The following is an 18,058-nucleotide window of genomic DNA, read 5'->3' as shown; positions in this document are numbered from 1 at the left end:
TACATTCTGGGAACCTAAAACTAACGTTCTGAGAACGTTCTGGGAACCAAACACTAACATTCTGGGAACCATAAACTAACATTCTGGGAACCTAAAACTAACGTTCTGAGAACGTTCTGGGAACCGAAAACTAACGTTCTGGGAACGTTAAGAAAACTTTCCTGGCTAACCAAAAACAAACCATAAAAACTAACGTTCTGGGAACCATAAACTAACGTTCTAAGAACGTTCTGGAAACTAAAAACTAACGTTCTGGGAACCAAAAATTGTTAGCTGGGTAAGTGCTACTTTATTAAAGTGCTACTTTATTAAAAGTGCTAAGTGCTACTTTATAAAAAAAAATTAAAAATCTGTTTTACTATGTTTATGGACAGTTTTGAACTGTTGAATAAGAAATATCCCAAGAATTTGAGAAAAACTTAAACCACAAATCCCTTTAAAATGTACAATTCATCATCCGGTGGTACAGTTTAACTGCCCCTTTTTGTTGGTTACAGTCCTGTTAGTATTTGGGCCTGAGGCTGGAAAATTTAATTGAATTCTCAACAGTAACCTTTCAAAATGAAACGAAAAAAAAATATTGCACCGTTTTCTGATAATGAATGTAGGCCTACTACCATTACAATGAGGGCAGAGCCATAGATGAGCTGCTCTGGGACTGGAAACATTATGGACATGGACAATGGCTAGGAGCTCAATTTATTACGTAACAAACTGTGTCCACAAAGGCAGCTGACGCACCTCTCGCGTTCATCATTCATCATTCATCATTCCCACAGAAGGAAGGGTCTGTGGTCTCGTGCAGGTTCCTCTGGGGGCGGGGCTCTGGAAAGAGGGCGTGGCTCTGCAGAGAGGGCGTGTCACAACATCCGGGCTCTTGTAACGCGCATGACAGCCGTTGTAAAACAACTCAAGACGACAGTAAATACCAAAGAGAAGCGGACGGTCCGTCAACAAATACATGTATCTGTCAGACACAGCAGAACGGGTACTCATGAGGATTTCCCAGTGCGCAGAGGTCGATACATGTACAAACATGGTGTTGCGCCCTCAGTAAGCGGTAAGTGAATGTAATTCGCTCTTATTCGGTGTATGATAGCACTATGCTATCGCCTCAGCTTTAGGCCTCAGGTACCTGTTGTACTGATTCATTAATGATTTATCAGCATTAACATGCTCATTATACGGTCGAAATAATGTTTAAGGTTTTTCAAGGACATTATGTGGCAATACGTCTACACTCTTGTGAACGTGTGACAGACTGTGAGTGGCTAACTGGGTTAGCAGTGTGTGAATCTGTTGGACACTACGAATGTGTTTCAAAACCTGTGGAGATCCCTAGCTACCTAGACAGCATCTGGCCATGGTTTCTGGGCACTGATGCTGTAGTTAGGTTTCAGACGCATACTTTGTTTAACCTGTTTATCTGTGTGATCATCACAATCACTGGTTCCTATTGGCGTTTTATTTATAGTCATACATATTTGTGGTCTGGTGAGCTTTAGATATGTACCACAAAAGTAGATGTTGTCATATGATCTTGAACTATCATTATCACTGAAAACTTCAAGTAAAATCTAATTATAGAAAGAGAAACATGATGATATTAAGCATTATAAAAAAACCTCTTTGTAAATTAGGCTTCATTTTCTTGTTTTACTTTTAATGAGGATCACCATGTAGCTGTTACAAGCATTAAAGGGATAGTTCACCCAACAATGATCTCATGATTTACTCGCCCTCAAGCCATCCTAGGTGTATATGACTATCTTCTTTCAGCCAAACACAATCGGATATATATAAAAAAGCTGTTTCAAGCTTTTCAAGGGAGTGAATGGTACCATTTGTTTTTGAAGCCCCCAAAAAGTGCATCCATCATAAAAGTAATCCATATGACTCCAGGGGTTAATAAAGGCCTTCTGAAGCAAAGCCATGCGTTTTTGTAAGAAAAATATCCATATTTAAAACTTTAGATTTTAAGGATAGAGCAAAACAAAACACTGGTCACGAATTAGAAGTCTAAAACGAGAATTTCTAAAGAGAATTGTCAGAGGACCTTGAGTTTGTTACCCAGCCCTGTTTGTTTGAACCACGAGAGGCTAAGCTTACGCTACTCAGAGGTCAGGGGTCACTCTTCCGCCGAAACTAGACTCTCTCGTGGACGGTTGTTACCGGAAGCTAGTGATTACAGTTTATAAACTTTTAAATATGGATATTTTTCTTACAAAAACGCATGGCTTTGCTTCAGAAGGCCTTTATTAACCCCTGGAGTTGTATGGATTACTTTTATGATGGATGGATGCACTTTTTGGGGGCTTCAAAAACAAATGGTACCCTTTTTTTTGGGTAAATTTTTAGGTGAACCAACCCTTTAATTATGCATTTGAAATGACATTGATGTTTATAATGCATGCTTACTGATACGCCGACATCTCTCTAGTGTTTAGGTGAAACAAACACTGAAATCTGGACAGTTCCACTCTTCCACCTGGAAGCCTCTTCACCACCTCGGCACTTAACGTATGTTTTTACATGAAGAGGGGCGAGAAACCCGAGGGATACAGACAGATGCGACCCAAGACGTTCCCTGCGAGCAACTACAGTGGCAACAGTCAACAGATGCTGCAGGAGATCCGAGAGAGCCTGAGGAACCTCTCCCGGCCCTCGGATGCTCCCAAGGCCGACGGGAGCGCCGGTAAGGGGCCGCTGGACGATCCCAGACAACAGGGGCGCAGCACCAACCCCAGGAACCCCCACCACCACCGAGCCCTGCAGGAGATCCGCAAATCACTCATGCCCTTTGCTTTTAATGAAACTACCTCCAGTGGACACACCACAGACATCAACAAACACATGTTGCAGGTGCTGCAGGACGCGGGCTTTGATGAGGTAATGCTCCTAGTTGGATTTGGTCGGAGTTGAACGTACTGACATGAGAAGTTTGTTTACTCTTCTTTCCCTCATATGCGTCATATCAATCTTTTGTGCCAGGAATGTTCTCTCCTGTCACTTTATAATTTGGCTTATTTGAGGAATGACAGTCACGGTATGTTGCCAGACCAGCTCTGGTGGAAGAAGCGAGCTCAACGTGTCATACTCATGCTCACTAACAACAATGTGGGTGTGATGTACATATTTTAGTGTTTTCCAATAAGATGAATCGCTCTGCATTCCTCGTGAAATAGATGGATATGCATACAGATTGAGAAAACTGATTTTGGTCTCTTACTCTGGTTGTACAGGCAGACAGAAAATGCTTCAGTATATACTTTAATAACGATAATGTACAGTCAGAAACCCAGACAAGTCAAGAAGTCAAGTCACCTTTATTTATATAGTGCTTTTAACATTACAGAGTGTTTCAAAGCAGAGATAACAGGAAAATAATGCAACAAAGTTTGTTTCCAGAAGAAAATAGCGTCACAGTCCAGCTTAAGTTTAGTGATGGTTAATTTGTGTTGTACAATATATGAAGAGTTCAGATGCAAAAGCCTCTAAGTGCCATCTGAAATTTTCTTCTAAAATTATCATTTTTATAAGGCTTGTATATTTACGTTAAGTCATTTCACTTAAATGACAATTAATAGGTAATTTGCATTGCCATTTAAGTGAAATTATTGAACTTAAATATATGAGCTTGATAAAAATGATCCTTCTAGAAGAAAATTTCAGGCTTTTGCATCTGAACTCTTCATATATAGCCAGCCATTCTGGAGAAAACAGTGATGTCATCGTCCAGCTGGTGTCAATGCAGGCAGATCAATAATATTGTTGAATATTTAGTGTCCCCAACTAAGCAAGCCAAAAGCCAAAGGCGAGAGGGTGGTGATCAGGACTCAATGGGATAACGTACAGTCTGCTGCTTCACAATTATTACATGGTTGCGCTTGCCAAACAATTAAAAATACAAGGTCATGAAATAGTGATTTGAGCACAAAATGAGTTTATTATGTGACTAGAATGTGTGCAGTGACGTGAAACTAGCACAGCTCTGTGGGAATGCAGTTGCCTGGGACAGCTTTATATGCACAAATATCTGACCACAGAATGCCATGACCAATCACAATTTAGTGCTCTAGAGAGCCATGAAATAATAAAACGATATCGCACAAATGCAAATGAAATGTTCAGGAGCGATCTGTGTTCGCAGCTTTGAACTGTGAGCTCAGAGATACCAGTGCAACTTGTTTCCCCTTTTGGCATTTCATGAGTGCCAATGTTACATTGATTCTCATTAGTAGTAGTAAAACAATATTTTATTTGAATAGCCTACCTTATTTCCTTAGATAAATGTCTCAAAGTGTTATGGACAACAATTATGAATATGAATACCATGTCTTCAGATGCATTGTGAATGGCAGTTCTTTATAAATGTATATGGTAAGTCTGGATGTCACTCAGTGGTCATCATCATCTGTGTGTTTGTACAGGAGATGGTGGTTCGTGCGCTGAAGCAGACGAACAGTCGTAGTGTGGAGGCAGCCATCGAGTACATCAGTAGGATGAACTTCCAGGAGCCTGCGAGGGAGCAGATAACAGCCGCCGCGCGTCCTGTGAACACGGGGATAAAGCAAACAGGTGCGTAACACCACTAAGACACACTTCCAGTTTGATATATCAGTCAAAAGTAGATGAACAGTAGATTAACTGTTACATGAGTGATCTTGATGAGTCCCTGTAGTCGTCCAATTTGACTCATATGCTAATGTAAGATTCAGACACTTGATAGGTGATCTTTAGAAAATGTAGTTTGATCACTATCTTCTCAGTTGTCTAAAATATTTAAGGCAATTATCAAAGTTTGATTAAAATGTTGTTTAATTTTCCAGTAAAAGATGATACATTTCTACGTTACGTTTAATTACCCGTCAGCAGATTTTGACTCATAAAGCAGAATTTAATTTAATTGTCATTACCCAGACCTAGTAATTCATTTTCATTGTGAATGGTTGATTTAAGGTAATTCACCAAAATTCGCCCCCTCTGTTGATGAGTGTGCATATCGTGCAGCTCAGATGATCAGTCAGTGTAAAGGCACCTTAATATGCCCAGGTTTTGATTTCTCTCGGGCTCTTCTATGTTAATAAACAGTCTTGTTAGCTGGGCTTCTGAAAGTTCTGCACAGGCTCCTGATAGTATTGTTGTAATGTATGGATGTTTCTTTTCTAGGTCCATCCCAAATTCAACAGACAGTGTTGCGGCGCCAAAGCTGGAAGGGTTCAAAGGAATCACTGGCCCCACAGCGACACAGTGCTCTAATGACCGATGGCATGATTTACCGTCCCAGCAGCCCTGGACCTCAAAGTGACCTCTCACGGCCCGCTACCTTTCCTCAAAACCTTTCTGCTGCAGCCAGCGGCCAACGAGTGAACCCTCGACAGGTGCGTAGCATCACTCCTCCTCCCTCCTCATGGGACTCCAATCCCTCAACCAAGCGGTATTCTGGGAACTTGGATTACCTGGTGCCCCGGATCTCTCCTGTGCCTCAGGGGCCCCGACCCGACAGCTACATAAACCCTCCGTCCCAGAATCAACGAGGGCTCAGTCCAGTGCCTGTGGGTCGGCAGCCCATCATCATGCAAAACTCCGGTGGCAACAAGTTCACCTTCCCCCCATCCTGGCCTCAAAATGGTGCCATGCAAGGGGAATACATGGGCATTAATAACAGGCAGCAGCCGCCGCCTCCTCCATATCCAATGCACCAGTCCAACAGACAGAGTCCCACGGCCCAGCAGATGCAATCCAGCGCGCTCTCCACACCCTCAAACGGAAACAACCTCCCCTCAAGCATGCTGGTGCCCAACCGCAATAGCCACAACCTTGATATGTACAACCTTGGAGGGCTTCCCCAGGTCAGACCTCAGACTTCGCCCAATCAGGACGCTCCTCCATCATGGCCCCACAGCGTGCCGGGCCGCTCCAACTCCTTCACCAGCGGGCGTCAGTGCACCTCTGTGCCCAGCTCTCAGCCCTCCGCCACGACCGTCACCACCATCACACAGGCGCCCGTCCTGCAGCCGGTGAAGAGCATGCGTGTGCAGAAGCCAGAGCTGCACACGGCCGTCGCCCCTACGCACCCGCCTTGGCTTCAGCAGCCGCCCACAGCGTATCAGGAGCCGAGCGCAGAAGTGCCCAGCTACCAGGGCCCACCGCCTCCCTATCCCAAACACCTGCTTCAGCAGCAGCAGCAGCAGCCGCCGCCTCCAGGGTACGACCCCAACCCCAACCCCACGCCCAAACCCAGCAGCAGAGAGGAGGACGGGGCGGAGCACGACACCGACACGGACAGCAGCTGCTCCGGCGAGAAGAGTCCCGAGGCCTCAGAGGAGCGCGAGAAGAAGCTCATCACCACCTCTCCCGTGCCGGTGCGCCGTCTCAAGCGGGACGAGGAGCGCAAAGGGGAAAGCAGAGTTCCCATGTACTCGCCGCAGGCTTTCAAGTTCTTCATGGAGCAGCACGTGGAGAACGTCCTGAAGAACCACCAGCAGAGACACCGAAGGAAGAAGCAGTTGGAGAGCGAGATGCAGCGGGTCAGCATGCCTTTCTTCACCCCCACAATGCTCTCTGCTCCCTTTACTCTACTGTTGACTCTAACTTTCACATCTTTTTCCCTTCATTATTTCCTGCCTTTTTATTCTCTTTCTCTGTCTTCCATATCTTTCAGTTTGTGGATCTCCTCTGTAAGCCGCCTTCTCTCGTCTTTTCTTTGTCTGATCAACTGGTTTTCATAGTTTAAAGGTTTCTTCTGGAGTAGGCGTCACTCAGTGTGTGGTAAAGTAAGACCCTGTCAGTTGGACGGCATGAGTGTATGAGTCTTTTCCTTAAATATGTTTTCATGAGCTCTGTTCTAAAGCTCTACTGAGCTGCCTACATCATCACCTAGCATCATAGCCTTTATGTTGAAAAGGCATGAAGCATAATGGACATATTTTTGGCTAAACTTTTCAGCAAAAATGCTAGGTGTCTGTTGCAGAGAATGCAATCCCATAATTGAATGTTATGGCCTCTGTGAGGTCTATCTAATTAAAAATAGATTTTTGCCTAATATTTATTCACACAAAAGCAACATTATCAAATTAAAAGTTGTTTTTCTTTTGTGATTGCTATTTGTATGACACACAGAGTTGCTTCCTCATTTCAGATGGCCACTTAGGAGGTTTAGTGATGGTTAGGATAGCTAACTATTTAGACAGTTCACTGGGTTTTAGAATGGAGCTATGATCTTAAGGGTTTCCTGGATTAAGCTCACATCTACTCCCACATGAGATCCATCCAGTGTTTTCACATTTTCTGCGCTGATTGAGGGGTGATGGAGTGGGTGAGGGATTGGGTAGAATGAAAGAGATGTATCTAAATCTGCATGTTTCATAACCCACCTCACACTGTGCATTTTTAATTGCTGCTACTTTGCTGCTCGTTATTTTTTTTTTATTGAACTATTGTTTTGTGTTCCAGTGTAGGGTTATGATCTAGCATTTCAGTTAAATACCAATTTTCATACCAACACAGATTTACAACAAATACCAACACAGCATTATTTAAATGTTCAACAGGGTTGATTTATAACATGTCTATGAGGCTTTTTTTGTAACATTAATATTTTCAGGTCAAAATTTACAAGTGTTTTTCGGTAGGGGTGCACCGAAATTTCATCAGTTGAAAATCTGACCCCAAAATATGAATGGAAATCTAAATGGATTGAATAACAGAAAACAAGGTTCTTGCAGTAAAGAGCTTGTAATTATAGTTGATGAGAAACATGTGATCTGATAAAAAAGCATGCAGGGATATCCAGGTGAAATTCAAGTGACATTTGCATGTCCTAGTTGTGCAAGAACAATGTATGACTAAAATAGGGGTGTAATGATCCATCATTATATCGAGATATCGATAAATGTGGCGAAAAATTGTTTTATCCAAGACTCAACTTACTGTATTTAAAGGTATAGTTCGTCTAAATATTTTTTTATTCTGTCATGTTTTCACCATCATGTAATTTCAAACCAATAAGATTTTCGTTTAACTTCCAAACACAATTGTTTTTATGATATCTGAGAAATGTATATCCCTCCATTTAAAGTCCGTTCCTCTAAAACTTAAAAGATCCAATAAATGTCCTAAAGGCATCGCAAGAATAATCAATCGAGTGGTTTAATCCAAATCAAGTCTTCTGAAGAGACATGGTGTCTTTGATATGATGAACAGATTTACAACGACACACAAACTGTAGTAAACAAGCACGGCTTGTCTGTGTAAGAGATCCGACAAATGCCTGCATTGAAAGCGTGGAAGAAAAAAAGTGACATTACTGCATTAAACTACTAGCCTATAATGAATATAATGCAATGGGGGTAATATTTGTGGGTCCTGATAATAATAAAATAATGTTTTTAATAATAATAATAAAAAACCTTGTGATCGCGATCGTATCGTGAGTTCAGAACCGTGATTTGTATCGAATCGTGACATGAGTGTATCATTACACCCCTACTTCAGTAGTAAATAATAGTTTAGATCACTGTAGGAAACCCTGTGCATTGCATGCTGTGCTGTTTCTCAGTGCTGGACGCTGCCTGCCAATGTTGTGATGGTGAATATTGTATAATATATTGTCTGAAATGATTTCAGAAGTTGAGCTAATCTGTGTCTTTGTGTGTTGTGTGAGCAAGTTTGCCTGTTTATGTACAAGTGTCTGTTTTGTGAGGGCTGTTGTAACCGCGTGTGTTGTGTGTTCAGGTGGGGCTCTCGGGCGACGCACAGGAACAGATGCGCATGATGCTGTCCCAGAAGGAATCCAACTACATCCGCCTCAAGCGCGCCAAAATGGACAAATCCATGTTTGATAAGATCAAGACTCTGGGAATTGGGGCGTTTGGAGAAGTGTGTTTGGCTCGGAAAGTGGACACGGGAGCGCTGTATGCCATGAAGACCCTCCGTAAAAAAGACGTCCTGTTGAGAAACCAGGTGGCCCATGTGAAAGCTGAGCGGGACATTCTCGCTGAAGCAGATAATGAGTGGGTCGTCCGCTTGTACTACTCCTTCCAGGATAAAGATAACTTGTATTTTGTCATGGACTACATCCCTGGCGGGGACATGATGAGTCTTTTGATCAGAATGGGCATTTTCCAAGAGGACTTGGCTCAGTTTTACATCGCAGAGCTCACCTGTGCTGTGGAAAGTGTCCACAAAATGGGTTTTATCCATCGAGACATCAAACCCGACAACATCCTGATTGATCGTGATGGACACATCAAACTGACTGACTTTGGCCTGTGCACTGGCTTCCGGTGGACTCACGACTCCAAATACTACCAAAGCGGTGAGATCAAAACTTATTTTTGATGACTTGACCCCATGATTTTGTGCCATTATAACTATTTTTATGCCAAAAGTTACTTTGTCGGTGGTTTAGGCTACTGTTGTAGGTAATGTAGTCTTGCCAGTAATTTAATGCTTTATGCTTTAAGACACACTATGTTCAATTTTTGGATTAGAATGTCCAAAAACCACTAGAACAATGTTATATATATTTTTGTATTTGTGTACTTGCATTATCCCAAATGTTTCCAAGAATGTTTAAATCCAGAGAAATAAGCCATTTTAACCAGGACACGAACCATGTCTGTGCATCGCCTATCAATGACATCATACCCGCGTTACCCTCTGTTTCCGGTTTTTAGTAGAAACCATGGAAACACCATACGCTTTAATATATTTTGTGTTTTATTAGACAAGGCAACAACTGTTTGGATACATTTATAGACAGAAAACTAACTGTTACATAGCTCAACACATTTGGTCTTATTGTTTAAATCTCATTTTCTTGATTTACCGCGAGTACCATGTTTTACCATACCTAATATTGGTCTAGCTCACTGCAGTGTGCAACATGTGTCTCATAGTAGCGAACGCACAGAGTAGCATTATAACAACTTTCAACACTCTCAAATGTATCTAAACTGTTACCTCACATAAATGACCGGAAGAAGCGGAAGAGGTCGTCTGTGGCACTCCACTGCTCTAATAATAACAATAATACACACACACTCATAATAAAAGCTCCACTGCCCTCGAGCCGAAATCACGGCGTCATCAAGCTACGCCTTTCTTTTTAATAAGCGTCCTCTAGCGGCGAAAAATGACATAGTGTGCTTTAAAGGGATACTCCACTTTTTTGAGAAATAGGCTCGTTTTACAGCTCCCCCAGAGTTAAACAGTTGAGTTTTACCGTTTTCGAAGCCATTCAGCCGAACTCCGTAATAATCAAGAAACTTTGCTGCCGTACCATGAGTCCAGCAGGCGTAATGATATGACGCAGCGCCTGAAAATAGGTCTAATAGGTTAGACAAACTTAGTCCCGGTCAAGTTGGAAGTTACCGAGCTGGGGACTATTTTCAGGCACTGCGTCGTATCATTACGCCTGCTGGACTCATGGTACGGCAGCAAAGTTTCTTGATTATTACGCAGGAATGAGAGTATAGTTCCTAGCCATATCAGCCTAGAAAATAACAACTTTACGTTTTCCGTCGGTCTTAGTACACGATGTAACTACAGAAGAGTCAAGTTTTAAATAGGAAAAATATCGAAACTCTTTGGTAATTTTTTTTGAGAGAGATGCTAATGGTCCTGTCCGATTCAATGATCTATGCTAAGCTATGCTAAAAGTGCTACCGCCAGACCCGGAGATCGGCTGAATGGATTCGAAAACGGTAAAACTCAACTGTTTAACTCTGGGGGAGCTGTAAAATGAGCCTATTTCCCAAAAAAGTGGAGTATCCCTTTAATGTAATGACGTTTACAAAAATATTACAATTGCAAATAATGAAAGATTTGAAAAAACTGTCACCAGTGCTTCAGCCTCCAAAAGCCTCCTGAAAAGTGGGTTTCAGTGGGAAGTAGTCATCTATAAACCACTGCAAAATCATATTCAGGTCTGACTGACATTCTGATACAGAACACCCACTTTTTACCATCACATCAACGTGACTGTCAATATTTATGGACTCTATCTGTATTGTTCACTATTGAATAATGAATGATGTTGAACTTTGTGTGTCTGTGTGTCGTCAGGTGATCATGTGCGGCAGGACAGCATGGACTTCAGTAAGGAGTGGGAAGATTCTGCCAGCTGCCGCTGTGGGGACCGACTGAAGCCGCTGGAGCGCAGAGCCGCCCGACAGCATCAGCGCTGCTTGGCTCACTCGCTGGTGGGCACGCCCAATTACATCGCCCCCGAGGTCCTGCTGCGCACAGGTGTGTACGCCACAACATGTCTGCGTGTACAAAAATATCCATTTCTTGATTTTGATGGATTCTTATTTTGAAGAACCGAAATTGATTCTTAGATCCCAAGAATTGATCTTTCAGTCTGTGCTTCGTTACGTCCCTCCCATCTAATAAATCACAATAAGCTTTGTTACTTGTTCTGATATGAAACCGTCTCATCTTTCAAATTCTGTCAGTTTTATTCTGAAATTCAAACAGTAAATACCATTTTGGCTCCCTTTAATGTGGCAGATCATGTATATCATCTCTTCTGCTTTACTACTAGTTACAGCATGAAATTTAAAATGAATGAACATCAGAAGGTATGTTGAAAGAAACAGTTCTGAACTTACTGAAATGCGTGTTTCAACCGCAGATAGACGTCAATAAAACAAAACAGCTTGTAAACAATGTCCAAAAACTCCTTAGTCAGCTAGAAAAATTAACTTTGCTAGGAGCATTTTGATCAAATATATGCACTATTGCATATTAATTGTATTTCTACGTAACCTGTTCTTCAGTATTATAATAATAATAATAATAATGTGTGGGAATATATCTGTCTTGTTTTTATGACAAACCACTATTTAAATGTTTATATTGAGTAGAAATATAAGAGTAGAAATTCCCTGTATAGTTAACGATGTTTTTGGCCATGTACTGTACCTGACAGGCCTCAATTAATCAATACTGAATCGAATTGCATCTCAAGCTTGTGAATCGAATCGAATCGTGAAACGTGTGTCAGTGTCCAGCCCTAGTGTGTACAAACACCTACTCCTGATTTGGGAATAATAATGTACCTTGTGTATTGAGCACTTTTTATACAGTGACAAAGAGTGCCTGATATGGGTGTGCTATACTGACGACAAACGATCTCGATATTTTCTGGCATTTTGTGGGTAACGGTAATTATGACCGCCGCTAGCGTAGCTAGCCGGTCATAAAGGGATTGTCAAAGTTTTTTTTTTTTTTTTTTTCGTCACCTTACTGAATTTTTCGTCAACGATACCAGGGACACCAAAGCACCGGGGAACATGAAATTTGGTGGGCATGTAGCCCCACTAGACTTCTAAGGAAAAATTTCGTTTGGTCCCCGGGGGCCACTCCCCCCCGCGCTGGGCCCCCCCAAACCCCAAAAAATGCAGTTTTTCCTAAATAACTACCTGAACCGTGGCACCGAGGATGAAGAAATTTTTATGGTATGTTGGTCTACTAGACTTTTACGGAAAAATTTCGTTTGGTCCGCGGGGGTCACTTCCCCCCCCCGCGCTGGGGCCCCCGTAAATTTTTCGTCAACGATACCAGGGACACCGAAACACCGGGGAACATGAAATTTGGTGGGCATGTAGCCCCACTAGACTTCTAAGGAAAAATTTAGTTTGGTCCCCGGGGGCCACTCCCCCCCCGCGCTGGGCCCCCCCAAACCCCAAAAAATGCAGTTTTTCCTAAATAACTACCTGAACCGTGGCACCGAGGATGAAGACATTTTTGTGGTATGTTGGTCTACTAGACTTTTACGGAAAAATTTCATTTGGTCCCCGGGGGCCACTTCCCCCCCCCCCCGCGCTGGGGCCCCCGTAAATTTTTCGTCAACCATACCAGGGACACCGAAACACCGGGGAACATGAAATTTGGTGGGCATGTAGCCCCACTAGACTTCTAAGGAAAAATTTCGTTTGGTCCCCGGGGGCCACTCCCCCCCCCGCGCTGGGCCCCCCCAAACCCCAAAAAATTCACTTTTTCCTAAATAACTACCTGAACCGTGGCACCGAGGATGAAGAAATTTTTATGGTATGTTCGTCTACTAGACTTTTACGGAAAAATTTCGTTTGGTCCGCGGGGGCCACTTCCCCCCCGCGCTGGGGCCCCCGTAAATTTTTCGTCAACGATACCAGGGACACCGAAACACGGGGGAACATGAAATTTGGTGGGCATGTAGCCCCACTAGACTTCTAAGGAAAAATTTCGTTTGGTCCTCGGGGGCCACTCCCCCCCCGCGCTGGGCCCCCCCAAACCCAAAAAAATGCAGTTTTTCCTAAATAACTACCTGAACCGTGGCACCGAGGATGAAGAAATTTTTGTGGTATGTTGGTCTACTAGACTTTTACTGAAAAATTTCATTTGGTCCCCGGGGGCCACTTCCCCCCCCCGCGCTGGGGCCCCCGTAAATTTTTCGTCAACCATACCAGGGACACCGAAACACCAGGGAACATGAAATTTGGTGGGCATGTAGCCCCACTAGACTTCTAAGGAAAAATTTCGTTTGGTCCCCGGGGGCCACTCCCCCCCCGCGCTGGGCCCCCCCAAACCCCAAAAAATGCAGTTTTTCCTAAATAACTACCTGAACCGTGGCACCGAGGATGAAGAAATTTTTATGGCACATCAACCTAGCCCATAATCACTCATTTGTGATTTGCGCCCCTCCCATAAAAAATGAAAATGCAATATTATTCTGCTTTAATCGCCCCTATCTTCAGTGGAGATGTTCAGAACTGCACCATATTTCATGTGTATGATTAACTTGACAACCTCTGGGGGTATCCTCTGCTAAGTTTTGTAGAATTTCATCCATGGGGGGGTATAAAATAAATTCATTTATGTGCACATTTAGTGACTGTACACTCATCGGCCTGTAGATGGTGCTGTTGAGCGAAGGGTTGCTGGTTTAGGATGATACTGTCACACACACACATGCAGGAATACAAACAAACGCAAGCATGCACACACACTGACATCCACACGCACAGACACACACCCATACACACACATACAAATCCACATGCACAGACACACACAAACACACACGCGCACACATGTACGCACACATACATACACGCACAGACACACACACACACACACAGACACACACATACACAAATACACACACATACACACACACACACACACACACACACACACACACACACACACAGACAGACATGCACATACTATTACTTTTTTTAGGTATATACATAAACACGCAATACAGCCAAATTACTCCACGTCATTTATTTTTGTGGAAAGCCAGTGCAGGCCTGAGCGGCGGTCATATTTTGTACCGCGATGCGGTACATCTAGTTAGGTGATGTTTTGCAGAGTGTGCTACTGTACTGGTACCTTGACGGGTTTAGGACTGCCGACTCCCAAAGCATTGGATATTCTTTATATACTAGAGTTATATATAAAGGACCAAGTCGGTACTGAAATTTTAAAATTGTGGCGCTGTTGAGCAAAATCATAAACACCTCTGATTGGCCATTGTGTTCATGCACTCATCGGATATGTCTGTGATTGGCTACAATGTTCAGCGCACGGTAGTGTTTGAAAGTGTTTTGGAACCTCAGAACTTTCCACTGCTGTAAACTTGAGATTTCATTACCCTTTAAATTGATGAAAGTGAATCGATTGTTTCGTTTTATAATTTTTTTTTAAATCCTAGGTTACACGCAGCTCTGTGATTGGTGGAGTGTGGGTGTTATCCTCTATGAGATGTTAGTCGGTCAGCCTCCTTTTCTGGCAACAACTCCTCTCGAGACCCAGATGAAGGTGAGATTATATTTTGCTCTATAATTTTGCACATATGCGGCATTAATTAGAAGATTTCACATTTAAATCAACAAGATCTTCACCAAAATTTGATGAACCTCAGGCTCTTGATGGAAATAGCATCAGAACATTAATGTCCATCAAGAGGTGCATTACATTCTCTGGTGAAGATCTTGTGTTGTCAATGCAAGAGTCCAGCTCTCTGTAAAGTCTCCTCCAGAACATCCTGAAGACTTTCACTGAGTTTAAGATCTGGACTCAGAGTAGCATCAACTCATGTGTGAAAATGACTCTTCATCTTCAAGCTCCTCACAACCATTCTTTCACAATCTGAGCCGGATGAATCTTCACATTGTCATCCTGGAATATGATCATGATGTGTTTCATACATGGTTGTTTAAGAAATGAAAAGCTACACACTCCATCAGTTAGTGTTAGAAGAACTGATGTCAAACATATAACATGAAACATCATAATCACTGCAATAATGATCCAGTCATACACTCTTAAGCACTTGCCCATTTAAATCCAAACAGTGACTCTTTTTTTGTTTTTGTTTGGCCAGGCAGTGTATGTGGTCTATGTTAGCTCATAAACACCTACTTGATTCGTATAATGATCAGGTGATTGAGAGTGTGTGTGTGTGTGTCCGCCTCAGGTGATAAACTGGCAGACATCGCTCCACATCCCGCCGCAGGCCAAGCTGAGTCCCGAGGCCACCGCCCTGATCCTGAAGCTCTGCCGCGGCCCGGACGACCGGCTCGGGAAGAACGGAGCCGATGAGATTAAAGCCCAGCCTTTCTTCAAGAGCATCGACTTCTCCACGGAACTGCGGCAGCAACACCATGCACCTTACATCCCTAAAATCACACACTGCACCGACACCTCCAACTTTGACCCCGTGGACCCTGACAAACTCTGGAGCGACGACGCCGACAGCAACCGCAACGACACACTCAACCGCTGGTTCAAGAACGGCAAGCACCCGGAGCACGCCTTCTACGAGTTCACCTTCCGCCGCTTCTTCGACGACAACGGCCACCCGTACAGCTGCCCCAAGCCCATCGAGTGTGAGGAGTACGAGGAGGAGGACGAGCCCGTCGACCCGTCCAAGCAGAGCCGGGACCTGGTGTACGTTTAGTGTGTGTGTGTGTGTGGGTGAATCTCACTAAACCGGTCACAGAAAGCAAAAGAAATTATATTTTGCATAATGATGCACACAGGACCATTCATATCAGCATTGTGATAAGAAGATTTAAAACCTCAATTTCTCATTACTGTAATGCAAACAAATAGGTATTATTTAAATTGTAAAGTAATTAGACATCATGGTTGTTTTATTTTTTTTTATTTTTTTTCACTGCTTTTATATGCGGATTTAAAAAAGAAAAATGAATGACTTTGCATTATAGTAATTTATGTAATCAAAAGTAAAACATTAGGACACACAACAAGAATTTTGTGTTTAATTCTCATGAAAATGCCAACAATTTTAATAGTTCTTAAAATAAGCTTTGATTTTCTGTATGCAAAATATAATTTCTTATTTGTTTGATTTGTGAGGGCATATTTTCATGAGACGGACCCGTGTAGGATGTGTGTGTGTGTGGTGTTTTATATGTGTGTGTGTGTGTGTGTGTGTACGTGATCTTCATCTAGCTACGGCGGTGACTGGTGGAGTCTGCCTTGACACTTTGTGCTGTATTTATTATTTTGTGTTCAGGATGCACTTGTCTGGTGCCTTTTAAACAGCCGAGAATCTAATGATGCAGTGGAGCTCTGTATTTTTTACTCCTCTTTAATTTATTTAAAGACTTTTTTTTAATGGTAGTTGAAATGAGTGTTTTCTTCCTCAAATGATGTCTTTATTTATGATCGTGTGGATTTGTTTCTCATTCTGAGTGGCACAGGGACTATGACTTTATGCTTTCTTTCACCAAAACTATAAGGGAGATCATCCTGTACTCTGGTAACATTTAGCTGACCGTTCATTATACAAGCTTCCAAGGAAAAAAAAAAACACTGTAAATTGTTGCTCTGTGTATTTTTATTTTATTTATACACACAATTTGTATATATAAGTTATGCGGTGTAAATTTGTACTTCCGCTTTTCTTAGTCCCAAAGGATATGATGATGTCAAAACATATTTTATGGTAAATATGACTCCAGATCCTGAGCGAAACACATCTGAAAACACACTACTCTGGTTTCTCTCCTGGTTATGAAGAGATCTTGCTGTGTCACTACCAAAGGCTTCAGTTTTTCTGCACGAATGGTCGCATAACATCATTTTATTGTTGTCTTTTTTTCTGAACTCTATCCTGTGCATCTCTGAATGTAATAAGGAACTCCTTTTCTTTGATTAAACTGGTGGTCTTATTCCCAGGAAAAGCATCTGTGGCTACTTTGAGTGTAAATTTGTCTTGAATGGGAGAAAGGATGGTGATAAGTAAAAGCTCTTAAAGCACAAACCACATACTTCAGTGTCCATGTCTAGTGCATTTCATTATTTTTAATATTTATTTAACATGCAGTTTCATGCTTAAGTTGGAGTGGAGGGTAATGAGAAGATACTGTAATTAAATGGTATATTTGTCAATATTTGAGAGTCTGCTTAGCTAGTCACAAGTCAAATGATTAATAATTAAAGATGTCAATGTGATGAGAGAGGCTGGACAAAGAAAAAAGGGCATCATCTCTATAGCATTCAAAAACAAGATAGTTGTGAAAGATTGGTTTATGGCAGTGATGATACGATAACATCTTGGCTAAGAATTGGACTTTACTCTAAACGACTCGCTTTATATAATAGGAAAGCATTGTAATAAATGAGGACAACTAAACAGTAAGGCATGTGAAAGAGACCGAATCCAGCTCAGATAATTAAACCTGTGTTTTGATGCAAAACAAATGTTCCAAATGTAGTTCATTTATTTATTATTTTATTACACCACATTGTCACAATATGTCAGGAATTGAATGAATAGGGAAGATTTGAAAACAGGATTAGGCCTTAGTTAAATTAACACAAAATAGCGCTCAGCACTTACCAGAAATGAACATGGCAAAAAACATTACCAGAGTATCATAATCAGTGTTGGGAACGTTATTTTTAAAAGAAAAAAAAAATCCATATTTAACATGTTACAAAGTAAAATTTTAGCTTCCGTCGAAATGGCCAGACACAGTCCACTTTTGGCTAAAGCGCCACTTACAACACATCAACACACTGAGTTACAGCA

The 18,058-nt window shown here is 42.2% G+C and overlaps 1 protein-coding gene across 2 annotated transcripts; it reads left to right on the top strand.

Annotated features, from left to right (window-relative positions):
• Positions 1 to 884: 884 nt before the first annotated feature.
• lats1 (large tumor suppressor kinase 1) lies at positions 885 to 17,210 on the top strand. Of its 2 annotated transcripts, none has more exons than XM_082147610.1 (8): positions 885 to 1,060; positions 2,448 to 2,889; positions 4,431 to 4,578; positions 5,170 to 6,530; positions 8,737 to 9,319; positions 11,071 to 11,253; positions 14,708 to 14,814; positions 15,473 to 17,210. In XM_082147610.1, exons 2-8 carry the CDS (start codon positions 2,533 to 2,535, stop codon positions 15,953 to 15,955), a joined length of 3,222 nt encoding a protein of 1,073 aa, XP_082003736.1. In that variant the 5' UTR covers positions 885 to 1,060; positions 2,448 to 2,532; the 3' UTR covers positions 15,956 to 17,210. The 2 variants fall into 2 exon arrangements, with proteins under 2 accessions (XP_082003736.1, XP_082003735.1); XM_082147609.1 differs by having other exon boundaries at positions 2,441 to 2,889.
• The last annotated feature ends 848 nt before the right edge of the window (positions 17,211 to 18,058 follow it).

Source organism: Leuciscus leuciscus (assembly GCF_965113295.1).
Source record: "Leuciscus leuciscus genome assembly, chromosome: 19".
Classification (NCBI taxonomy): domain Eukaryota; kingdom Metazoa; phylum Chordata; class Actinopteri; order Cypriniformes; family Leuciscidae; genus Leuciscus; species Leuciscus leuciscus.
The sequence above is the reverse complement of the archived record's forward strand: the minus strand, read 5'-3'. Positions and strand labels throughout refer to the sequence as shown.

Excerpts from the sequence above, each read along its gene's own strand:
- lats1 (XM_082147610.1), top strand. The coding sequence starts at position 2,533 with ATGAAGAGGGGCGAGAAACCCGAGGGATACAGACAGATGCGACCCAAG. Across the intron at positions 6,531-8,736 it reads TGGAGAGCGAGATGCAGCGG|GTGGGGCTCTCGGGCGACGC; the intron begins GTCAGCATGCCT and ends TTGTGTGTTCAG. Across the intron at positions 9,320-11,070 it reads CTCCAAATACTACCAAAGCG|GTGATCATGTGCGGCAGGAC; the intron begins GTGAGATCAAAA and ends GTGTGTCGTCAG.